Source organism: Neolamprologus brichardi, chromosome 7 (assembly GCF_056152115.1).
Source record: "Neolamprologus brichardi isolate AB-2024 chromosome 7, ASM5615211v1, whole genome shotgun sequence".
In the NCBI taxonomy this organism is placed as follows: Eukaryota; Metazoa; Chordata; class Actinopteri; order Cichliformes; family Cichlidae; genus Neolamprologus; species Neolamprologus brichardi.
In genome coordinates this window covers 45,880,003-45,906,964 of record NC_142110.1, presented here as the reverse complement: position 1 = coordinate 45,906,964, position 26,962 = coordinate 45,880,003, and the positions used below count along the sequence as shown (strand labels likewise).

At 40.3% G+C, this 26,962-nt stretch overlaps 1 protein-coding gene across 4 annotated transcripts in view; it reads left to right on the top strand.

Moving 5' to 3' along the window:
* unc5cb (unc-5 netrin receptor Cb) overlaps nucleotides 1-26,962 on the top strand; it is a 128,860-nt gene that overhangs the window by 45,912 nt on the left and 55,986 nt on the right. For all 4 annotated transcript variants that reach the window (XM_087843704.1, XM_087843703.1, XM_087843702.1 and 1 more), the window contains exon 2: nucleotides 19,156-19,386. In XM_087843704.1, coding sequence (XP_087699830.1) covers nucleotides 19,156-19,386 — 231 coding nt within the window. The remainder of the gene's footprint in view (nucleotides 1-19,155; nucleotides 19,387-26,962) is intronic.

Here is a 26,962-nt window from a genome sequence, read left to right as displayed (position 1 = left end):
CTATATCATCCAGACTTGCATGTCTCAGTATTTTGTAGGTACTCTCTTCTGACATAAACTAATAAGCATATACCAACAATTTATATATTTACTTTTTAAACACGCAACCTCTCTATGTGGATCCTGCACAGTCACTTTTTTGTGGCTCCTTGTGGCATGTCGGTTGCCAGATGAATGATTGACTTGGGGCAAAATTTTAGGGGTGCTTTTTCCTATTCACTAACAGATATGTGTTCAGTGTTGCATTTAGAGTTACAATGACCATCAAATCATAATAACATAAAAAAGTAATGTGTCTTTCCAATGTTGGTATGCTGTAAAGACATCACTTGTAGCTCAGTTGCATTAAGTTCACCCTGTAGTCAAGCGTGGAGCTTTTTTTTGTGATTACTGACTAATATGATTTGAGAGTAAATGTCGTTGTAGCTCCTCTTCATCACAGCCGAGCCTTTGATGTTTTAAATTCAGTCCAAGGATTGCACGCTTCTTAATAGGATGACAAATTTGTAGAGGCCCATGATTCACGAAACCATTTCTAAACCAATTAGATAAAACCCCCCAAAACCCATGGTCATCAAGCTAAAAACAAGACTGTAAATTACAGCTCGTGTCAGTCACGACTTGTTGTCACATAAACGCTTACGCCTTCTGACAACTGAAAACATTAAATAAACACTTTTTAGAAACGTTGTCATTCTGAGTTGGTTTTAAATGTCAAGTGCACTGCGTGTAGCTCACGTAGGCCTGAAATTTAAGGAAAAAAAAAAAAGAAAGAGCCTCTGATCTGCAAAGTCCTGATATGAACTGGAAGCAGCAGTGGACATTCCTTTAACACAACCGCGGGGATAATTGGTTTCTTTAAGGAAAACATTCTGTGGTAGACTTTCAAACATTCTTAAAGGTTCATCCCTGTATGTCTACTCTTTGATCTGTCAGCACGATTTCCCCGAGAGGTTTCTCCCTTTATGTTGTGTGTCTCCATTGAATGCATGCTCCTTGTTGGACATGCATTTGCGGTATGCCAGTTAGTATTTTTTTTTTGACTGAAGGCCACGTGTGTACGAGTTTTCAGCAGTGACATCAAGGACGTGCCATGGACAGAAACCCCGGGGAGTTGAATCAGCACGACAGCCAGGCTCACAGCTATCTAAAGCGTGTCATCTAATTTAACCTCTGAGCTTAGTCTGAGTCACATAATCAAAGACCATAAATGTCCGTAAATGCGTATTGCTTGTTTGTCGCATTTTTAAAAAAATCTAACTTTTAGCTCTTTCTTCATCACTCTCTTTGTTTCTTCCTCCATATTATTTTATGTCCTGGTTCGCAAGCGAGGCTTCTGTGTCTGACGTGCATTAAACACCTGCTTTGAAAACAGAGATCAGTCGCGTGGAAAAGCCCAACAGAAGCCTTCAAGGGCTGTGGATCACAGGCAAAGTCAAATATTTGGCTATGGAGTGTCTGGGAGGTGCATAGAAGAAATCTTTTCATCCCTTCCCCCCAGATGAGGATTTCTGCAGCTGTCAGAATGCATCTGAGGGTTTTGGGGAATGAGTCCTGGCAGGTGACAGGGTGAGCTGATTAGTGATTGCAGTATGGCTGTGTTATGACAAGTGGCTCACCATTATTGTTGGAATTCCCCCCCTAAATTGCTAAATTTATGGTATGGTATACTTTCAGTATATCCCACCGTTGGTCTGTGTCAACAAAGATTTACCCCTCTTCCTTCTGTTGGTACCAGAGAGGCCATGATTGGCTACTGCAGACAATAATGCTAGACCAAGAAATACTGACTAGAAAAACAGAGTAAAATGGGAAAAAATACTGGCAGAACACCTATGGTGCGTAGAAACCAGGTGTTTATTTTGACAATGGTATTATTTAATGATACCTTTAATAATATCTATTATCTGATTTTCTTTTTTTACTTATTATTTTTACTATTATTACTTTTAGCGATACACAATCTATTATTGCTGGAGCACCAGTTGCTTGATGAAAGTGAACACGAGAGTTCTGTAATGTCCACCCGAGGGCATGGCAGCAGTTTTTTTTTTGTCTCTAAAACGTTGAGAGGGGGGAGCAAAAGCACTTACATTTTCACCACGAGACTGCGGTGCAATTTCCTTTAGTGTAGACAATTTAAAAGCAGTGAAACATACGATACCTACGAACTGAATACCACACCGTAAAGGAATAACAGTATCATCGCTGTAAGGCACCACTTTTAACTGTTAGTGTCTGAAGTGGCAAGTTCAGGAATCTTGATGTCTTATTCATCGGAGACGGGGAGGAACCCGGGATTAGTGTACTCACAGCAGCCATATGAGAAGATTATTACAGTGAAGGAACTACAAATGATCTGGAGTTTACTGTAGCATCTGAAAAAAGTCCTGATTTGTTTACTGGATTCACGAAGGAGATGTTGCATATAAATATTTTAATGTTAATGTCCATGCTTTATGAGGGAATTTGTGACCAATTAAATCACATTAGAGGAAACGAGAAATGATCACTGGTACCACTTCCAAATGTACAGCCAGCTGAATGGGCCGCATCTTGTTCTACGTAATCAATTTACCTCTTTCTTGTTTTTTTAGGCCACCGTTAACTTGACAAGACTCAGCTTTTGCCAAAAAAGCACTTTAGGGATATTTTAGCAAAAAGCTGCAGGGAGTTGTTTGAGAAACGGGACGTGAGGCCAGACTGAAAAAAGGGCATCTTCATATATTTTAGCTCTCATTATTTATTACATCGTGTTTCTTAAGTTCCGCCAAATAAAGTTAAAGAAATGCAACACTCTGCATCGCTGCCCTGTGGAGGAACCTCAGCTGCTTGTGTCTGCACTGAGGTTCAGTCTGAAACCAGGATAATTGGCTGTTTCTTTATGTCTGCTGTGTACTGTCATTTCTTGCCTTTAGTATTTTAGATATCTGCCATTGGGGAGTGTCAAAGAGATGTATGCAGTAGAGATGAGAAGAGGCAGCCCCTACTTTTTAGTCCGCTGTGCTGTTGCTATCTGTGGCTATTTATCTGCATATTCCTGCGGGTGACAGGGAACGTGGCTGAGCTCGGCTCTGGCTGAGCTCCGTCCTTGGAAGTGGGGTGAGCAGCGGACAGGCTGGGAGTCAGACAGATGCCCTCAGCTTACCACAGATCATTAATGCATGAGGGCGATGGAGATGGGCAGTATCTTGTTCCACTGGAGAAAAGGTCACAGCCAATGGAGACTGCAGAGGAAAGACAACATGAGTTGAGGGTGCAGGGAGATGCAAAGTAAGAAGGGAGGTAGAGAAGGGGTAGAAGAGAAGAAGGCTAGAAAACCAGAGCACGCAGAAGAATTCTTAGTGTGGCAGTGTTATGTTTGACTGTATATATGTATGAATGTATGTGTACTTGTCCAGATTTATCCATACACTGTACTACCTGTGCATGCATGCATGTTTTATGATAAGTGATCCCAGTATATCTGATTTGCCTTTGAATCAATAGCTATATTTCATATGTACAGCAGAAGGAAAATATTGAATTTAGTCTAAACATGGCAGTTTTTAATAAATCTGGTTTCTTGGGTTGTCAATATGAAGGCTACGATTACTTATCAGGGATTTTTCCCACCACTCCAGTATTCAGCTGCAAACACTTTAAATCCTCACATTTAATACGATTTTGCACAAAAAACACAATGTTTTAAGCAGTTCCTTTTATGTCTACATTAGAGTGGATTCTAATGGTGAAGCATGCAAAAACATTCCCAAAGGGGGAAAAACATAAACACTGAGGAAGTTTGTACTTGAGAGTAGTCTTTAATGGCATAACAATGGAAAACACACATTGACATGTTTTCCCCGAAGAGATATTTGGCATGCATTATCAGGCTGGAATAGCACACACCACGTCTCAGTTTGACACAAGTGTATACTGTATTAGTACGTGTCTGTTTTTAATACATTCAATAATGCATTAAAAATGGGACTCTCCAACTTCTCTTTTAAATGCCATTTCACTAACTGCAGTGCAAAGTCACTGCATAGCCTGCTCATGTAGGGCCATGCATTGTCCTCAGGTTCTCACTCATCACGTTCAGCTTTAAAAAGCCAAGGTGACAAGTGTCAGGATAGATATTTAAGCCTTTATTACCTACAAAATCCCAAGTCTGCCAAAGCTCATCTTTACATTTTTACTTACTTCAGTATCCTTTTCTAAAAAGAAGCTTGCGATACATCGATGCAACCTTTGTATCCCAAATTTTAGTCATGTACATCTGTAATATGTCCATAGTAACTAAATATATTGCTGAAAAGTGCAAAAAGCCTCAAAAGAAATTGAAAAATTCCTTTTGAAATGTCAAAGTTGTATCCCTCAAAATTATAAATGGACATGTCACAAAATCATTTCAAAGCACAGGAATTGTATTTTGAGTATGTGCATAGCTTCATTTTTGACATACTCTCGTTTTTATAATTGGCAAGAAGAATGCATATTGTGTACAATTTTTGATAGTGTCCCAGGAACTGTATTTACTGAAAGGTATAAAGTTAAATATTACTTTCCTGGGAAAATGACATCACTTTTCTGTTGTTACAGTGAAGCGCCTTGAGGCGACTTTTGTTGTGATTTGGCGCTATATAAATAAAATTGAATTGAATTGAATTGAACAGTTAGTTGTACGCACAAAAACACGTGATGGTCTATCCTGACACCCTGATGATGTATAATTTATCTGCTGTGAACAGCCGATTAGATCAATAAAGCACCTATAATTGGATTATGAAGTTTTTGTTGTTGCTCTCACTTTTTGCTTGAGTTCTGCAAAATTTCTGTGTTAGTAGAAGAAAACAACAGTCTGGGACACATTGAAGGTGTGATATACTCATCCAGTTTTGCATGGTAAAAAGGATTATTGCTCTAACTTGGTTTCAATTTTACCAGCATTTTGAAATAGATCTGCAAATGAGAGTTTGGTAATAAAGAATTAAAAGATTGATGTAGCTTCCTGACCTGAAAAGTAAAGCCAGTACAGAGGTGCCTTAAAGATGCATTCTTTGACCAGTTTTAGTCCACATGCTTTGGGCAGATGCTTCAAAATGCTCAGCTTAAAGACTTCAAGATCCAGTCAGTGACTTTAGAGTGCCTACATCCATCTTTTATCTACAGTCTATGAATTCAATACATAATTCAACTCATATGTTGAATGACATTATCTGTAAATTTCCAGGCTGTGATACCTGGATGCTTCCACTTGATTTATTTTCTCAGACTTGGCTAAAATCTCCCCAGAGCCACAGAAGACATTATTCAAGTTTTCTTTTTCACAAGCTCCCCATGACCATTAAATTCACTGCCAACTTAATGTTGAAATAATGCAGTCCCTGTAAAGACATTTTTCAGTCTCGTGTTTCCTTGGAGAGTGACAGTGATGAACCGTCTTGTGTTTGCAAACATTTCCACACAATACACACAATATTCATTATTAGATTTTTTTCCCATTTCCCCTCCCCGTTCTCATTTAATTTTGCAGAGATTAACCTTTTAAGCCAATGCTACAGATTTGTCTCGTAAATGTGCGTATTCCACATGAGATGCCAGGAATCTGCTCTGCTCAAGCGTGGCTGTGTAAACGAGTGTTGTGGCTGCGAGGTCGGCATGTTGTGGCTGTCTTTGGCTTTCTCTCCCCAGCCGGTTTCTGCTTGTCCGTGGGGTGCCATGGCTTGCTTTTCTATTGCGGGCATGGCAGAAGCAACGGGTGGGGTAGTGTAAAGGGACATGGGGAGATGGAGGCTTGGGGGAGTGCATACTTACTCCTCATTGCCCCTCCATTATATGTGGTTGACCTATTTCAGCAGTGAGCAGCAGAGAGCTGGGAGGGGTACAGGGCAAAATCACAGGCTGACAGTAGTCCCCTGGTGAGCGGAGCAGGGTGTGTGATTGCCTAATGGAGTCACCCCCCCACCCCCCACCTCCATCCCCGCCACCCATCGCACACACATACACGTACGCAAACACACACACTCACACAAAACAAACACGCACCAAATGCCTGCCCTCCTACCAACTGTCTTTTCCTCTTAACACATCCATTAACAGGTGTGATGTCAGTGCGTGAGTGTGTGTGTATGTGTGTGTGTGTGTGTATGCGTTCACGCGCGTGTGTGAAACACAGGTTGCTGGGCAGTGTTGTATTTCTGTTACGTGTTCTTGTTTATGTACAGTGTTTCAGTGGAATAGATCATTTCTTATTCTGCTGCCAGCAGAACACTTTCAGTCTTTGGAGCTCTAGTGAACTGTTTGGTGTTTAGATGGCGTCGGAGGACGAAGCTAACAAGCCAGTCCAAAATTCCCCATAGATGTTCAACTGGGTTCAGAACCAAAGGCAATAGCAAATGCCTCATAATATTTGCATGTATCGAATACCTGTGAGCCTCTGGCCGTTATTCTTGTTTTACTTACATGTGTCTCCGCGCTTGTGGGTTTGTGTCTGTAGCTCGAGTCAAAAGTGGACGACTCTAAACACAAGCATACTTGTCAAGATACGACATGTAGTCTCATATAGTTGAAGGTGCATGGGACCACCATATGGAGATGGGTCTCATCTCTGTGAGATGTCTTGTCACATTTGTGTGACTAGACATAGTTCCCAAGCAGAGAAACTAAAGTCGTAGCTTTTAGTTAGCTCTTTTTCATTCTCTATTTTCACATCTTGATTTGAAATCTCATATTTCTCCCTCAAACTTTCCCTTCTGGCTTTATGGAAACTTGTCTGGGTTGGTTTGAATCCGTGTGCAGTTTCTCTTCCCACAGTGAAGTAAATAAATAAATAAATCAAAATCAAAATTGACCAGGGCAGCAGAATCTGATCTGAAGTAGTCAGTCAAGACATATTTCAGATGCACTCTGTTTCCAGATGTGAACTGCAATCTATCTCAGCCGGATATGGAAGCAGTCGGGATATGATCCTGTGATACCAGGTTCGGTCAGGGTCATAGCAGCATAGTGGCATGGTTTATGAGTGTGCAGCACTGGCATCATATGTCCACTTTTGTCTGTGTCTGTTATACAATGAAGTAGTGCCATAATTACTGCAGATTCCTCACTGTCACTCCATCTTTAAGCCTGCTCTACCACCTATAGAAGCATTCATTGGATCACAAGGCAGGGATTGTATAGAAATGATTCATTACTTGATATTTGAGTAAGCAAGGATACAGAGGATCATTCAAGATGTTATTGCAAGAGAATGGAACAGTATGAAATGGGCTGATTCATGGTCATGATGATCATGGGCTGTTTAAACCAATTTTGCCAGGGCTTTGCATGTAAGGGAGTCCCCCAAATGGACCCAAGTGCATGTGAGCTAATGGGTGTTGGCACACCCAAAAACTACACAGTCGCCATCCTACAGTAATTACACATGTATGTAATGCAGCCTGTGTGCAGAAACCAGCGTGGTGCAATTACCCTCGAATGCTTACAAAGCCCTTTTCTTTTTAGGCGTAAGCCCAGCAAGCGTCCTGGCTACCCTTAAATAAGCATGCAGGAGGACACACTAGCGGTACGGAAATACAATGGAAAGATTCTGCACCGCAGAACAATTTGTAAAGCAGCCAAACAAGCTGCAATTCTGACTGTGTTGCTGTGCAGCTCCTCTTGTTCGAATGAATTCAGCATTTTTAAAATAACACACTTAATCTACATGGAAGAGCAAATATGCTGCAGGCCTGCTGAGATGCAAGTTTTTGACTGTAAATTCAAGTTGAATATGAATTGTTGTCAGAAATGCAGAAGAAAAGTAGAAATGCATTAATTATTGCTTAAATTCAGAGGGGGATTGTGTTTGTAGCGAAACCAGCCTACTGTATGTGTGCATAATATAGAGAGTTTATTACCTATTTCTATAGGAATAAAGCTTGAAACATAGAAAAATCAGCCTTTATATTATAAGTGAATGACATTTATTATCTTTGGATCAGGCAGTCAAGTATCTGGAAACACAAGATGGATTTGTAGTAGCAAATCCTACTACTTTTTTACAGCATAAAAGCAAGTGAGTCGATGGTGACAGCTGTCAGATTTTGTTGAGCAGACTGTTGGGATACACTCTGATAACTGATCAGCTGGTCAGTCTTCTTTTGCGACTGAGGCTTTTTGGAACTTATAGTAACACTAGCTGGCTTCATCTGTGTTTTTGATAAAGTGAGTGGTTGCAGTTTTCTCGACAGAAGCACTGTTGCAATTTTTTTTTTTACTGCCATCTAATGCTCTCTGCACTGTAAATAAAGAATTAGCATGTTGTACAACAGCGAGCTTGTGTAACAGTATTAAGATTTTAACAGTATTACAGCCATATCTAACACTTGAGCTGTTAGGCCCAAAGCGGCATAATAAATTGCTGGAAAAGCGGATAGAGTTTGTGTTTTGTGCTCTCGGTGTGTATCTGGTGTCACTTGCATGTGTGTGTGTGTGTGCGTGTCATCGCCCTTAGGCCTAGATACGGAGTCATGTCTATTAGCTGGCTATTGCGGTCGGGTTCTTGTTTTTATTATCAGCATCATAACGGCGGCATTTGTGCGTGTGGGTGTGTGCGCGTTTCTGCCCTTTAATATATCACCTCCTGCTCTCCCTCTAGTGATCCCGGGGCTAAGATTTATGATTCTGCATTACATCTGCCTTGTCACATTAATTCAGCCATCACACAAAGACACATGTACACACATGCAAACGCATACTTCACCCCTCCACACACAAACACACCCACATACACACCCATGGTTAGACTATCAAAGCCCGCATTAGAGCATACACCCATGTTTGGTATATTACAGCGCACAACAAATCCTGATCTTCTCATTTCCCATCATATCTGAGGTCTTTAGTAGATGGCTGCAGGTCAAAATACACAAATCCTCAGCTCAGCAGTAGGCCCGGGAACAGAGTAGAAGGCACAATTGTGGAGAGAACATTAAAAAGAGAGAGAGAGAACTTTTCAAGGCACCGTATGTCTCTTTATGGTTTCTCACTTTGCAGTTTGATTGACGAGATGGCGAGAATAAGATTTAGGTTGATGTGGGCATGAGGGCTCTATGTGCCCGTGCATCTCAGAGGAATAAGCAGGCAGCCAGATTCTGTGACAGACGTGCAGAATAGACTATGCTCTGGGGATGGTGTCTCGCACTTTCTGACACACTTCCAGTCTGTAATGTCCTTCAGATAAAGTGCTGCTAGGGATTTTTGTGAGGTTGGACATTCGAGTGCTTTAGAATATATGTGTGAGGTAGGCATATAAAATGAGAACACATCACTGAGAAATGATGAGATGGTTGCCTTGTCTTGATTCTATGTAGTTATGCAGTTACGATCCTCATCGCTACACCTGTACATCGCTGTTATGTCTTCTCTAACCTTGCTGTCTTGTATCAATGGTACCGCTATTGCTTTGTGAATCCATAGAAAAATACACAAAAATTCAAATTGAGTCTTAATGTCTATATAATATAATACAAATGATTTACATTTAGAAGTCCTCCACTCAGAACTTTTGAATGTATTTGCAGTGTCACGTGTCATCTTCGGCTGATAGCTGCACAGTAGAGGAGCGGTGTAATTCAAAGCAGAAAGACATGGTATTATAAACATTTTGCTTTCAAAAATCTGCTGAAATCACACTCTAATCTCTTTGTATGCATATGTCCAAATTATCAATGGCTTTACACTAAGGCAAGGCTAGACGAGACACAGAAACATTAACATAAACATGTTGAAGGGGTTTGAAGAATGGAAAATTCTTGAGCTTTACATGCAAGTAACAAAAGGCCATAAGAGTAATTAATTCATGTATAGCAGATAAAGTATGTTTTGATATACACAGGACAAATATTGAAGTGTAGCTCATGAGCAGATTGGCAGCTTCTACTTGTCGGTACTCGTGTCTTTTCAGGAGTCTAATTTAGTGCTGAAAAAGAGTTTGTTACTGTTAATTTTCTTTGATAAGCAGCTCTTCTCCAGTGTGAAGACAGTCTACACTGGTGGTGAAAGGCGTGAGATTTCTCTCTGTCTTTTTGAAGACACGGGTACATTGGTAAACCACTTCTAAAGCTGATGTGAGGTATTTGAGAAATCCTCTGAACCGCTTTATGAGTACATTTAAAACAAATGCCAAAATGTCAAATGCAAAAACAAATGTAAATGAGATTATTTTGCTGACACTTTCTTGCATGCACAATTAATTTCTCCAGAGTTTATGTTGTTGATAAGTTATGTAGCTTATTCTGATCATAGTTTTTTTTTTTTTTTTTTTTTTTTAATGAGATGATCCTGTGCATCTGTTGTCATCTTTTGTTTGTATGTCTGGCCTTTTGGCCTTTCGATAGTGGCAGAAACAGGCTGCCTACTGCTATGGGCCAATTAGCCAAGTAGAGGCATCGCATCAAGGCGTTGGGCACAGTGAGGGGTCAGAGAGTGCAGCGCGTCTCCTTCTGACAAGCACAGCTCCACTCCATGGCCCGCTGGTCAGTATGGGGTAGGGTGATGGCCCTGTCTGGTTTCGGGCACCCAGGGGTGTGACATGTGACAAGTGAATAGGCTTGCCATTTTTGCGATAAAAGGACCAGTCGTTATGTCTGCAAGTGAAGCCAAGCAATGGGGCTTATGTATGCAATGGCTGCTTTAAAACATCATTTAAGTGTTTGTGCATCAGTGAATGCAAGTGCTCGAGTTGTGGGTGGGCAGGGAGGCGCGGGAGCATGACACATATTCATATTGACACCTGTCATTGAGGACTTGAAGCATAAAGATGGCAAATACCCATCCTGTGTGAAGTTAATTGGGGTTTGTGTTGTACTGTCAGTGTTTGAACCCCTGCTGTACCTCTTTGGAATGGGTTAGGTTGAACAGCCCACTTGTTCCTTACACCTTTTTCCTCTCTCTTTCTCTCCCGTAAACTCAGAAAGCAATGTATGTGCCGTGCCTTGCTGCACCATAAATTAGTCCTGGGTGGCGGCATGGTGCTTGCTGGGTAATTTGGACAATGGGGCGTTTGACAGCTCACCCATCACAGCTACAACGCCCCAGGGAGCCACTTCTCCTCCAGAGCTTTTCTCTGTCTCCTTGCGCTCTCCTCCCTCAGTGCTGATGGACTGACTCTCTAAGTAGCAGCATCATTCTCCAATCAAGCACCGAAATGACTTTTCATCCATGAGCACATGCGGGAGGGAAAGGGGGGTGGATGGGGAGCATATTGTATCCAATGAGAAGGTAATCGTAACTGCAGGAGACTGAGGAGAAAAAAACATTTAGAAAAAGCAATAGAAAAACAGAGAATGTGACACATAAGGATAGGGGAGCTAAAATAACATCCCAAAATGAAATTAAATATGTAAAATGTTGGTCATGCATTAAGTTAATGGCAACTTTAAGGTTGTAAGACAACAAGTGTGAATGCAAAAACATTCTCAAACATTATAAAAGAATAAAGAGGAGAAACATAAATCATCTAAATGGGCTTTAATTGCCAATAGTCGTACTCGTTTATGCATCAAAGCAATTCAACCACTTGCTCACTGAATTGAAAAGCCTACTATTGGTCTTTACACATAAATTTTAATTGTCTTGTTTTTTTTTCCTTGTTTTTTCCTAGTTACTTTTCAGTGTTCATGTTCCCACTTGTAAAGGGAAAAGCGGACGCTGGATGAACACTGAATAAAATGCTGCTTTCTTTAGTTTAAAAAGATCAGTCACCTATCTCGTTTGTCAAGGTCTCTGGCTTCTCTCGTGCTTTTTCTCACCTCTTTAGTGTCTCCTATCACATAACTGAATAATTATTAATTAATAGAATTACATTTGGTTTGAGAAACATAGAGCAGATTTCTAGTCTTCAATCCATCATTTAATTTCTATTACCAGCTAAAAAGTCAGACCAGATTAACTGCTTGACTGGCACACAGCGTGTTTTCAACCACAGGCAGTAACATTTAAAAATGTGTTGATCTAAAAACTTCCATTTAGTCTTCTATTACGTCAAAATATAGTTTTTGGGGCAGTGAAAATGTGTTTAAAAAAAATGAAATGGTGAACCTTGATAATTATGATGCTTTGACCTAGTCTTTTCTGGCACCATCATGCAACTGGACAGGCAGTGACCAAGGCCTAGCATGACCCTGGCAACCGCCAGCTGCTTCCTGCCAGAGTGCAGGCAGAGAGAACCAAGTGAAGGTCAGGGATAATGATCAGAGAGAACATGTAAACGCCAACAGTGAGAAAGACATGATTGCATGTGCAAAGTCACAAAGACAGAAGTGGGTCTGTCCTCCCAAAAAACAAAACAAAAAAAAAAACACAATCAGCTTTTGCTGATTTATTTTTTTGTATTTTTTAATAAAAAATTTTTTAAAAAAAATTAAAATTAAATTTTTTTTTTTTTTTTAAATTTAAAAAATTGTTTTTTTATTCTCCACCTATCTGGCCACTTATAAGTCACAGAGGAAGCTGTGGAAAAGTTTAGGAAGCTGAATATCGTGCAAACTTTACATGTGCATCTCCTTTTCTCCCATTCTTTAATATTCCAGTATTTTTCAGCTGCGTGTTTGTACTTTACCACAGTAGCCGAACTCAGTTTGTGCATTAATTTTTCCAATTACATCACATGCGCCGGTAAAGATAAAACCAATGAATTGGGGTTTGCTATACTGAGCACATTTAATTATTCATTCTGTTTATTTGGTGTACGTGAACTCTCCCTCCAGGTCGCTGTGATTTCAGCCTGCAATGACATGACTATGTGCAGTGAGCTGATTGAGCTCAATGCTGACTTTTAGGGAATGTCTTGTTGTTGTTTTTCTTTTTCTTTTTTTAAATTTCTCCTCCCTTGCTAGGTTGTGTGATGGTAGGATTCCCTAGAGATGATATATGAGTGTGCTTTGCATGCCTCAGCAGAGAGGCTCAGATAGGACGGGGCGAGGGAGAGGTCACTGGCCCTTAACAGTAATCAATAAATACCTGCCGCAGCCGAGTGTGAGACGGGACCCTGCAGACAATGTGTGTAGACACACGAGTGTATATAAAGCACTCAGCTGGAAAGAGACATCAGAGTGGAAGGAAGCCTGTACTTATTCTGCCCATTTCTCATGGAGCTTCTAAAGGATTTTGCTTTTAAACCAACAGCCATACATATCGATTTTGAGCCAGTGGGATGTATGGGTCTTTACTTAATCCAATACTAACAAGTATTGACTGGGGAAAGTCATTACCATAGATTTATGTTCACTCAATATAATGGGTAGGTGTGCTTAAAGTACATTTATTGGGAGATCTGATTGACAGTCTACTTATCCTGCTTCACTTGACTTGACAGCTGGATGGTTTATTATTCTGCTTGACCACCCAGATGCAAAGCACCTCTTGTCCTTCCCCATAGCGGAGTAGCAAAACACCGCCGAGTAAAACTCCACCCTTGTCCAGCGATCAAGCCAACCAGTCTTTTTCTATATCCAGATGAGGGATGTATACATGAATGATGAGAGGGCTGAGTGAAAAGAAGGTGAAAGGAAGAAGGCAAGAAGGAATAAGAGGAGAGCAAAGTGGACAAATCAGAATAAAACGGGGATGAACAGAGAGGAGGTTTATGTTGGTGTTCATTCTTTTTCATGCTTGACTCACCGCTGATGGAAGGGAAACATTGTCCAACTGATACAGTGCTTTCTTTGGGACAATAAATCAGCTTGAGTACAGATAAAATGGAGACGGCTTATCTTGCGCGGTGATGTCACAGCCCAGCATTGAAATGCTGTTATCAGAAGCACTCACATACAATATATGATATAAGATATACGGTCTTACAAATATTCACACCAGGCATGCGGTGCAGGAAAACGGTTCATTCTATAGTATGTGCAGCAAACATAGTGTACATAATGCAGGCTATTTTCTAATCAAAAAGTATCACCTGTATCAGTAAACAACACCTTACAGTGTATTTTCAGCATTTCAGAAATGGTTTTTGAAAACTGAAGCCCTATCATCTAGTCTAAAAATTTTGTAGTAATATTGTGTTTCAGTGTTTTACTTTGAAATCCCATTTACTTCTACTCACTGTAGAAAATCCACACAAATCTCCCTGGTTCCAGATTTGGACATATGCAGAGTGTCTGTTGCGAAGAACTGACTTTGGCTACAGCTGGCACCTAAACACAAAATTTAAAAGAACAAGAGCTTTTACAAGTTTTTGTGACTTCAGTGGCTCAAGAGAGAGAGAGAGCAGGTCATCCACTGTCAGGTCGGTGGTTCGATCCATGGCTAACTGCCCTTGCCCAAGATATTGGACCCCAACTCATTTCCAGTGCATCCATCAACGTTTGATAGCTGCATTGCAATGTAACTGTCAATCCATGACGTGCCTTCAGTGTGTGTGTCTGTGTGCGTGTGTGTCAAAGGGGCAATGGATGAGCAACTGAAGTCCAGAATACCCCAGATATGCTATGGTCGTTTTTTGTTGTTGACTTGAACTGCGTTGTTCGTACAACTTTTGATGAAGTCAACCAGTTTCCACTTATAAATACTCCTATAAATTATCTATTATTACTTTATTCCATATCTAAGATGCAGTAACATGATTTTAAGCCAAAAAATGTTAAAGACAATATTGGCAATATCAGTATCAACTCGCCAAAAATAATAACCAGCAAAGTAAACACTGGCTAGTTAAACTGGTCACTCTTGGTTTTGCTGGTTTTGCAATCTGTTTAGCACTTACTGCATAGAGGTTTCTCCTGTTACGTTGTCCTTGTATTACATTAGAACCATTTGTCATATTGGACCTAATAAGGTTCTAAGAATACACATTTTTTCCAGAGGTTGCCCGATAGTCGTAAACTGCTTTCTAGGCTTGTGTAACTGAGGCATTCACTACAGTGAACTGCCTACATTGTTATTGTGATTATCACACGTCCAAAATGGTCAACTTCACGTGGTTAGTGCTCACATGTTTGCAAAGTCTCAGTGTTGACCACATTGAAGTTGCGAAATATGATCTCATAATTATTATGAATTTCTTTCTTTCTTCTCTGATGTGGGTTTCCCACTTTTTGGGGCAACTGTGATTTATTTATGCAACACTTCTTTTTTTAGTGTACGTCTTATCTCAGGGACTCTGTCTTAATATATGTTGTTGTGCCAGTGCTATGCGCCTGTTTTGACTATGATTTGTTCATGTCCAAAATGTAAACATCCCTTAATATTGCTGCACTCCCACAGTTACTGGAGTGAACTCAAGCCAAAATAGAGAGTCACTGCCAAGACCTTCTCTTATCTTGCTTCACTCCCACTCACTAATCGCGGATTAATTCGATTAATTCTGATCTGTCTTTCCATTTTCCAGACCAGCGTGCCTTCTACCTAATAAATTCATTGACGATGCAAAATGGCAGTATCCATTCATCCAGTAAACTTATTTTTAAGGGTTTTCTTTTTCTTTAGCAGCTCATTTGCCTTCAAAATTCTTTTTGTTCTTGTGTTGTGAATTTGATCTAAAATTCAAGTAATATTCAATTTGAGTCTTAAAATATTCACTAATAAGAGTTACAGTATGCATTAGGAAAACTTACCCCAATTACAGAGCAAAATACAATTTGAATAAAAGTGCTGCAAGGACATATTTCATTAAATTTTAAACACTCAATATGAAAGCAATTTAGATTTTTTCTGATTAAAGTCAAGTTACAGAATTGCAGATGCTTGGAAAAGTCCATATTGCATATCAAACACTGAAGGCATGCCTTATTAATGTTCTTGTTAAAAGGACAGTGACACTAAAAATGTATTTCATAATGCATGTTTGGTCTTTAGAAGCATTGCAATATGCCATTACACAACATAACTGTGCATTGTCACGAGCACTCATTATTTTTAATATGCCAGTGCCTAAACATCTAAACTATTTTATCACCAACTGAAAAAGAAAAAGTCTGAGCTTTTGTTGCCCTCTGCATTGTTTCGGTGAGGGAGCAAAGGTGGAACGTACTGAGATGTTAAGCAGTGATTGACAAAATGCGATACACAGGGATCAGTAATTGGCTATATCATGAAACAGTCGTGATTCAAAAAGTGTATTTAAAGAGATTACGGACAATTTACATCAACACACAAACATATCGTGTCTATGAACAGGTTAGAGGTGTTAATAAACCTGGCTTATTAACTGGCTAACTTCCAAGTACAATCCATCTATCCATTTTCTTGCACTTCTTCAATTCAGGGTTACAGCGGGTGGATGCCCATCCCAGCTGTCATAAGCAGATGCATCCTGGACAGGTCACTTTCTGGACTAACACAGAAAGACACACAACCAGTTTAAAATGACCAATGAATGTCTTTGGAATTGGGGAAGAAGCCGACATAGAAAGACCCCAGACTGGATTTAAACCCAGGATCTTCTTGCTGCAAGGTGGCCAGTGCTAATCATCACACCACTATGCAAGCATGAAAACAAATTAGCATCAGTCAAGTCACACTAATCCCAACCCAACTAAATCCTCCCACATTTATATGAAAGGAAGAATGTTATCACTTATATAAATATAATTTCAGATTACTCCCAACACAGGTTGTTGCTTAAATAGACCCTTGTATATTGCCTTTTAACAAACCTTGCACATCAGAGAAAGCAAGTGTTCCTGATTAATGTTCCTGCAGTTCAGTCTGTTTATTTCCTACTTTTTGTGAACTGACTCTGTTGAGGTGCATAGTTTGTTTATGCACTCGGCCGACGCTGGATGGGTCCTCTTAATTTCCCTGCTTGCTCATTGTAGACCTGTACATTCGGTCTATGCTAGTTTCCAGCCACTTGTGCCTTACAGCACGGTGCCTCACATTACTTTCCAGCTTTCACTGGCTGTAGGTGACAAGGAAGAAGCTTTCCAGTCACATTTCAAAGAACGAAAATAACAAATCTGTCCAGGGAAGTGAATGTGAGTATATGTTTCTTATACGGGAAACGTACGCCACAAACATAAAACTACTAATGCAGGGTGTTGAGGGGGAGCAGAATGATTGGTAAGAGTCAGGGTCTTTCATTTTGTCATGTTTCTTTTTTCCCCATTTCTGGGCTGATTTTTCACTGCAGGGCTAGTTCCATTCACTTGAATTTATTATTTCTTGCACTGAGGAAGCTGATGAAGTCCAATGTCTGTAAGCGAGTTTGTGCGTGCCTCCGCGCACATTAACACTTGTGCCGGGTGTATGTGTGCGAGGAGATGAGACACGCGTCTCTTTATGTGTAAGGGAGCCACGCTTTCATGGCTGTTTCAGATCTCCCTGCCTTAGAGTTCGACAGAGCGACGGAGCCAGAAGCGAGAGGGAGAGATGGAGAGATAATAGGAATGGAGGGTGAAAGAAGGCTAACACAGTCTTTAATGAGTTTCCTTGGCTCTCTTTGCCTGTTTCTGGGTCAGGGTCCCCTGGCTGAGGATGTGGGTGGACTGAAGACGATAGAGCAGAAAAGAACAGTGTAAGCCGAGGTCTGCTTAAATAGACTTGTACATTATAGAGTCATCACCTACAGTACATAAAGATGCATGGGAGGAAAGGCCACACAATGTTTAGCTTATTTCTTGAATTGACAGCGAATGATGGAAGTTAATCAAAACAACTTGTTGTGGCTCTTTATTGCACGTACACAAACACAAACCCCAAAGGTCAAAGGTCACTTATAGTTTATATTCAACTAGCAGCAGCTTAGAAGTCCATAAAAATACACCCAAGCTTACTCTTTTTTGATGAAATGCAATCACACACCTACAAAACAGGATGTGCAAATGGTAAATGGACAGGTTCTTATAAGACCTCACCTGCATCATAACAGGACAGAGACAGACCCCTCCTCCGCCTTGCTGAAGGTGGCTTTGGCCATTTTCTGGTTGACTCCTCCTGTCCTTTCATTTCCTAGCAATCAGCTTCAATCTGTGGCAGGTATGGAGGGAGAGATAACATTAGGGAGACATCATGGGGAGATATCTGCTCAGCCAAGACATTATTTAGTGCTCTCAAAGCATCCAAGAGGCAACCTCTGTCAGACAACAAGGCTCCAGCATGTCCACACAGGACAGAGAAATAGGTAGATAGAAGGACATGGAAGAATTACTGATGGGCTGATAAAGTATTTTGTTATCTGAACAGTCTGCCTTCCTGTTTCTGTCCTCCTGTGCTATGTTACTGTCTGTCTGCTGCAACTCTCTTTCAATGACTCAATCCATGTCTGTCTGGCTGAGTTACTTTGAGTGTCTCCCAGTGTTCCTCCCTCTCTCACCTTATGTTTCCCACTGTAGCTCTGTCTCTATTACTTTGCCTTCTTTCTTTCACGCTTGTGAATAATTAATGTCTACCGGTTCGATGGTAATAATAGAACAGATCTGGAGGTGACAAATGGGATGGCCAATAGGCTTCATCCTTCCTTCTTCAAAGAGTTACAAAGTTAGCCGGGCTCATTTGGTGGGCGTGTACACCCATATATTTGTGCCACTTTTTTTTTTCTTCCCTCCATGTTTGTGTGTGCATGCACATGCAGTTGTGTGTATGTGATTTAAGACAGGGAGATGAAAGGGACTTGTAATTACAGGGAAGCATATCTGTCTACTGCAGAAGTATCCGAGGAATGGCATAAAATGGGCCAGAAGCCTGAGGTCATTAGATGTGGAGCATGTGTGCGTGCTCGCATGCCCGTGTGCGAGAAAGTGACAAAAGCAAAGAGCGTGCGCGCGCGAGAGAAAATGGGAGACACGGATAGATCAGCTTATAATTTCAGTTCCTCGGAGTCGACCTCTGAACTCTGCTTCTCATTATTGGCTCTGCCGTGCTCGCTTCTCAGCAGTAGCTGATTGTGGTTAGACCGAGGAGGCAGTCTTATTGCCGGAGAGGAATCACAGAATTTCCTGCGCTCTAAAATACACTTGTGTAAACATTCCAAAATATCAAATGATAGGGATTTCACTGTGTGCTGTGCACATGGATAATCCCATGCAAAGGCTGTGGTTATAATACTGTCCCACTGTCTCTTGTCTGCTTTCCGCTCTTGCATCCCGTCCTCCCACTTTCTGTCTTGGGAGTTTGGCTTCTGTTCTCCACTTCGTCCTCTCTTTCCTTCTAACCATTCTTCCTTTGTTTCTCTCTTCACAGTTGAGGATGACTTCATTGGTCTCGGTGAGCTGCCAGAAACGTTCCCCTCAGACCCCCCAGAGCCGCTGCCCGTGTTTTTAATGGAACCAGAGGAGGCCTACATAGTCAAGAACAAGCCTGTTAACCTGTACTGCAAGGCCACACCTGCCACCCAAATCTACTTCAAGTGCAACAGCGAGTGGGTTCACCAGAAGGAGCACACTGTGGAGGAGAGGGTTGACGAGAACTCTGGTCAGTAGAAAGATCGGCTACGTGCTGACTAGCAACTCTGTTTTAGAAGACATCTTGCTGCACAGACCATTAATCAAAATTGTTTTCTTCACAGAAATGCATCCTGACAGCTATAACATGATTTGGTTTTATATTATCGTTTAAGAAAATTAAAGCACTTGGTTAAGGTTCGCAGAAGGTTGTTGTTCTGATAAAAAGTTGAAAACATAACCTTGAATTACAATATAATGTTTTCATATTTTCCCAAAAGCAAGTGTATGAGTATGAGTTCTGACAAAAGTGTCTTTACAAACATACGCACAATGTGAATCTCTGCTTATAAATCTTATTGTCCAGCATATTTAACTGCTGACCTTGCCACTCAGACTGTAGGTCAGGTATCTTTCATTTGGCACCATCATTTCCATCACAATCATGCGTTTATGCATTTGAGCGTGTATATTTTGTTTCGGTGCCTGCTCAATAATCCAGATAAGGAAATTCCAGAAAGTTTTTCAAACAGTGTTTGTGGAGTGGAGAAAGAGTTTGCCGCTCATTCAAGTGACCTCTTCAGTTTCTGCAGGTTTCCTCAACTTCATAAACAACAGAGATGCAATAATGACCGAAGCGAGCGCCATTGCCTAACAAAGAGCCACATGCTCAGTTTCATGATTGTTAATATGCAAATTGTTTTGGCCACTGATCATTCACAGAGAGTTGGGGAATGGCTGCACAGCACTGTAACATGGGGAAAGATGTATTTGTACGCCCCCTCGTCAGTTCAAGATGGTTGTTCCCTTTTCAACTGGGATAACTGCTGCTTAAACGATCACCACTGGAGATCACCATTAATGATCCTTTATGTGTCAGGAGTTTGAGCAACAGCTGAGATGCATTTTTTTCTCAAAAACACAATGTTTTTCTGGCTTTCAAACCTGAAAACACCCTACAGTACACCAAAAATTGTTCTGCCCTGAGGATCGGGTCCTCTGGCACAAGAGCAAAACAGTGTACGCGATTAAGTGCTGAGAAGATTGCCACAATATGGGGATACCAAGCAACCTTTGGCACAACACAGAAGAGCTGCCTTGTTGGGCCTGAACCCCTACAGACCAGATGTCACTCCTTTAGCGATGATGTTGTCACATCCTTGTCGGGGGAGAAAAGGTGGTTTGAGCAGGAAAGTCAAGGAAGCCGCGTATGTGAAAAGAGAACGACCATCTCTGAACTAAGAAGAGGGTACATCTTTCAGTGCTGTGATTGCAGTCATTTCCCAATTTTCTGTGAATAGTACTCCTGACTGTGGATCAGTGTTCTTGTCAATTTACATTTTAAACTGAGCTTGTGCTTCGTTGTTAGTCAGTGGTTCCAGTTTCCGTCATTATGCAGCTGAGACTGAAGAGTTCATTTGGGTGAGTGATGAAACGTTTCTTCCACTGAAAACGCTGCGCATAGATGAACAGAATCAACTTTTTGGGATATGTCTGTTTACGTACCTGTTTTGTTGAGCATCAAGAGGAAGTGATGGTAGTGAAGCTCCGGTACGGTTGTTTTTAAGAATTCAGTCCCCAAAGGCACCAGAGCCATTACACACAACAGCCCAGCACTGATTGGCTGCATTCAGCTGCTGTATTGGAAATTGAGTTCGTTCTGTCACCCACAGGTACCAATCACATCGCATTTACCCTTTTCATTCCACTGTTTTGACAGACACACGCACACACACACACACACACACACACACACACACACACACACACACACACAGATAGTTTCTCCTTTACTTAAACGTGAATTCACACACATGTGCATACACTTTGAACATCGGAAAGCGTGTTTTAACTTTGGCATTTAATAAAAAATACCTCTGAAGTTCCATTTTACTGAAATATATAGTATGGGCAAAAAAAAAAAAAAATAGCAGTGTTAAAGATGACAGCCAGAGCGTATACAAAAGAAGTGTTACAGCAGTGGTACAAGATACAAAAGCAGATACACAGACAAAAGGATTCTTGCAGTGAGCACAAACATGAAAGGAGTTATTGGGGAAAAAAAACAAGAAAAACAACACGCTTTCCAACCTGAAATACTTTTATTTTGTGACCTAGTGTACTTTAGGTAGAATACACCGATCTGAGCTTGTGTTTCGTAGTTATGATTATGACAAAGAAGAGGGTGAGGTATCAGTGGCTCTTAGCCTTTATGTCAGAAGGTTTTTAGCTAAAAGCATCAACATGGAAAACAACCCACACATCATACACGCACCCACTCTACATAGCCATATCCACAGGCTATTTACTGCAAAGATATTCATTCATTTATGCTCTTGCACCCAGCACAAACACACACAACACCACAAGAGCTCAGTGGATGTGTGTAGCCCTTCTCATCCCACTCCACTGCGCTCTGATTTCCCCAGATTGACAAAAAAGAAACACCAATAGAAACTGGCCAGCATGGTCAATAACACTGACAGTGTAGCCCAAAGAAATCTGATCTCTTCCTCTGTACGAGTAAATCTTGAGCCCATTTTCTCTTTTTCTCTCGTCTTACCTCTGTTAAGGTGTTCTGATCATAAAATAAGAGATTGCGAGATTAAAAATGTTTATGAGACAAAGGATAGAAATTACAGGTGTTCCTGGATTCCATTCAACTTTTCTTTTAAATACAATCAATTAAATTCATTGTTAGATGCCTCACTTGATTTGTTTTTCTTTCTTCACAAGAAAGAAGACAATGTGCTAATGTGCTGCTGCTGCAGCTTTAAATCTGTCTAGTTCTGGCCCATGATTGTGTTTCTGTATCCGTAATCAACACAAAACACAAGTCTGAAATTATATCACGTGACCTTTTTTTTCCTACTTCTCACCAAAGTTTAAATTAATTGTTAAAACTTTAAAAATTTTACTCTTTATCCTTGCACTTTTGCACAGTGCTGTACATACAGGGGAACACTGTATACATATACACAAACAAAGGGAAGAGACATAGTGCAAAGGTTTTAAAGGGCACATAGTTAAAAAGATAACACTAGGTTCTATTTAAAAGATTTCACCTTCTTCAATCAGTATTGTAGCATAAACCATACAATAAAAACACAGGGACATCCCAGAAAAAAAACTTTGGAAAAATGTGATTGATGAGCACATGTCAGGGAAAAGATACAATTTTCCTGTCACTGAACATGCTTTGGAGTACAAGAACATCAGCCTCTAAGAAATGGAAAGAGAATTACACAGCTGTAATTCTGCCAACTAAAAGCTTTCCTCAAAAACACATCTCTCTTTCTCTCTCTCTTTTTTTTACTTACAAAAAGGACTTTTCTTCTGTTAAAAAGGCTACAAATCAGCTTTGACTCAATCCTGTGAGGCAGTAAAACATAAACGTAAATGTTGCGAATACTTTTTAAAGGCACTGAATGACGCAAATGACATTAATTTTAAAATTTAAGATGTTTGCGTCATGAAATCCTACCGGCTGAAAGCACAATGTGTGCGTCATCAGTAGTTGGAATGCAATCAGCAATACAGAACTTGATTCACTGTACAATGTTAACCACAGCATGAACCAACTTACCTGCTGCCTTACATCATTGGTGCTGAAGTGGCTTCAGGTTTATGTAACGTCTAAAGGTTTTTTTTTATTCCCATGAATCTAAGGTGCTGTAAGCCACAAGTAGCACATGAGCATTAAAAAAACATAATACACTGCATAAAAAACACCTCAACAAGTAGCATGATTGTACATGATCTTTTTGTAAGGAGCCGGTGATTACATGCAGAATAAAGGGACCATTTGAAGAGTTTCTTTTGATCAGCAGCCAGTTATAAAAGTAAAACAGCATGTGCATTTGCCTGTGCAAAGGAAAAATAGTCCAAAAGAAAAAGGGAACTTATATTTACACAGTTGCCAGAAGGAAGCGTCATTCTGACATGTGGCCATGAACCATTTCAAATTGGTTGGTGCTAGATTGGATCAGCAGGAGGGCTGCTTTGCTGTGATTGGTTATTCAGCTGTCTGCCGTATGTGACGACAGACTCTCCTGACCATCTGGTAGATAAAGGTGCATTAGAAGAAGCGAATTAAAAAGTACTGTCTGAAATGTTTTTATCACTGTGAGCTTCACTTTATGTGCAGGCGTTTCACAAACAAAGGCAGGCCATTTAGAACCAAAGCCACTGAGAAATATTCATAATTTTAAAGGTAAGAACAAGGCATTAGCTACCCAGCTAAAATATCATTGCACATTATGGCTTCAATAAATATATCTGAGTGATGTTCTGCTGATTATGTTAAAACATTCCTGTGGTATTGTGTAAAATGATCAAACAAGGGATGTCAACTAGGAAATGGTTGAATAAAAGCAATACTAGATTGTAATCTACCCACCCTAAATATGAGGTCAAAGGAAATTGGCTCATGTGCGCATCTACAATCATGTGAAAAGAACATTTTTACAGAACAGAACATTTTGTGCAGTCCTGTGACAAAGTAAGTGCTCCTTTACTGCTTCTATGGGACTTAATTTTGTTTGTTGGGTGTAAAAAGAACTAGAAAGGACATGCAAGTAAGCCTGGACAGATACAACACCCGAGCAAAATAACTGGGTATTGAATGCAAAACCTTTTTGAAGATTTTGTAGGTGCTTAACGTGGCCCAAAACATTGTAGCATTTTTAAATGCACTTCATAGTCTCTGTGAGTGGAGAGTGCATTGATCTGTGCAAATGAGTAGCAAATTAATTATAAGTAGGTGCAGGTAATGTAACGTACACCGGAGACAGCTTGTCACTTTCTCTGAGATATACGTTAAAAGATCTAACAGATGCACTCTTCATCTCACAGGAATATATGCCTCCCACCTCCTCCATCTCTCCTTCAGTGACCAATACCATTTTGCTTGACTGGTTTGATCAATAATGTTCCCTGGTGCTAACAATAGGCTGCATGGCTAGCTCATGTTAAAAACCACATAAATAATGAATCCACTCAAAATGAAGCCCCTAATTTAGCCAGTTATTAATGGCTTAAGAAGATAGTAGCCCTGCCTCACTGGCCCTGACACAGTTTACACACCTTGATTGTAAATTGAATGGCCGGTTTTATTTTGTTATCATTGTATTGATATAAAGCACACTTAGAAATTCTAGCTGAGCACATATGAAGTCATTGGATGAGGTCAGCGGGCTCGTTTCAGAGCTCTGATTTTTCCATCAGGGTGATTCTTCAGATGTGTTTGAAGTGCAACACAGGAAAGGAAGAGTTTAATCCAGGTTTAGTAATCCCCGTGAAGTCATGAATGACTCTTAAAGGAGACTGATAACCACTGCGGGCATCGTCATCATTTTCGATTCTCTAATGGTATAGAGTATGCTAACAACATCAGGCGGATAATTGATCACTGTAGAGCCCTTTATGTCTGCAGCGCTGACAGAAAAAAAACAAATGACTGATTCTTGCGCACGTTTTAGACCTACTGAGAATTATGAGAATCTACTTACTGTTTCCACTATTGATTTTCCCTCTGCTAGACTGGATGTGATGCTCCCACAAAAGCACATCCATCATCACATTCTCAAACTAACAAAACATCCTCTCAGGCGAGCATACTGGCATCAAGTAGCGACGACCAGAGGCGCACTCTTTGGCACTCGCACATATGTGTTGAAAGCCATACACGCCGAAGCAAACGGGGACACAATAGACATGGCTGTACCCCTGCCTGCTGGCACACTGTGTAAATTTTACATGAGAGGTAAGCTAGTGTGTGGGATGTCACTATGCTTGCTCTGTGCCAGAACAAGGAGGCTGTGTGAATTCACTGAACCTGAAATAAATTGGCATGTTCGTTTTTTAACCATCCAATTTCTTTGCATTTTCCATTTAACCAGAATGTCACACAGCTACCATATAAACCAATCAGAGCTGTGCTCTAATAATCTAAGGAAAAAGGTTCAGGATTTACACAGAGATAATGGTTTTTAATAGGCATACCAGCAGAGCAGGATTAGTATTCACTCCTGAGATGCTGTCTCAGGCAGTTATCAGGCAATAATCTCTCACATAATAATTAGTGATAGAAAGTCTGCTGTTACATTAACATGAGTGGCAGAGATGACTGCACATATGTAAAACTAAAGTAACACTGAGACAAGTTGTTTCGGCGCAACGTTTGATTTGAGCCAGGAGCCTTGATTCAGATTACTTCTTTCTTTTCTTCTCCGGTTTTCACATCACAAACTAAGTTTACAAATTGTTGCAAATTAGCTTATCATCTGAATCAGTTGGCAGTGATTCACGCTGCAAAGAGCTGGATGTCAGTCAGAGATTAGATCACTGATTAAATGCACATTGCGGCACAAATGAGTCAATGATCTATGACACAGTTTTGAGACTGTACATAATAGCGATGCCACATTGACAGCACATGGTGTCTCTTAGGTAAGCTTAGTTTAAAAGATATTTTTAGCATAATGACTAAGTTAGGTACATTCAGATATACATTTTAGAGCTCTGGCTGATGTTGGATTTAGATGTCACAGAGCTATTTTTGGAGATCTGTCAACACAACACAGTTGCATCTAATACAAAGCAATGATGGTTTGACAGAATAGTCAGTACTACTGTCAGCGGTTGCTGTAAGGCACACATACAGTAAGACCTACATAATGATATTTTCTGCTTTATTGGCTTAGCCCAAACACTGTAAGCTTTGTTGCTTTGTGATTTCATTTTTATTTTTTTTGTGGAAATTTCCAAACTTGATTATCTAGAGCAGGGGTGTCCAACATAATGCCCATGGGCCAGAATCAGCCCAGTAAGGCTGTGGAAAAAGTGAAGGAGGGCATACATTTTTTACTTTTAACCGTGTTTTCATAAGACCTCCCCCAATGGCCATTCGCACTACACCAAAGTAATAGAGATAAACAGTGACATGACAGGAACATTTTTTTTCACCATCTGCTATAGAAATACTTATTTATTTTTTTATATGGGTCTTTGCTTTAAAAGGAAAAAAAAATATTATTATTACAAAACACTCTGAGCAATGAGATACCAGAAAATATTTAGTAATTTTGTACATTAATTCTCACACTTTAAGTCCAAAGAGTCGTGTTGACAGATTTTTCATTTACTTGAGCAGCATTTCTTCATCTTGTATGAAACCTGAGACGTACTGTTGAAATTGCTCTTCTTTATCTTATAATAAGATACCTCAGAGATTCATTCGGGATGTTGTTTACATTTCTTTACATTGAAAGAAAGGGCAGCTTCACTGGTCCGACCCAAGATGTAAAATAATTTTGACAGCTATGACTTGGAGAATGGTACAGTAGCAAAACAAAAAGTGCAAAGTTCAAAACGGGTACCTATCAATACCTACCCTTAAAGTTGCAAATAGGTAATTTATTCATTTAGTACAGTATCTCTAACTTTGAAGAAGAAAAAACCTCCCTTACAGACTAACAGTTGTAGTCTTTTGTCAACACAGGCATTAATCATTAATTCCACCACAGCCCACTGTTTAAATTAGCGTGCACTCTGTACAGCCCTTTTAATTTGTGCCCTGTCAAGAGACACCAGCCAAACTATTCTTT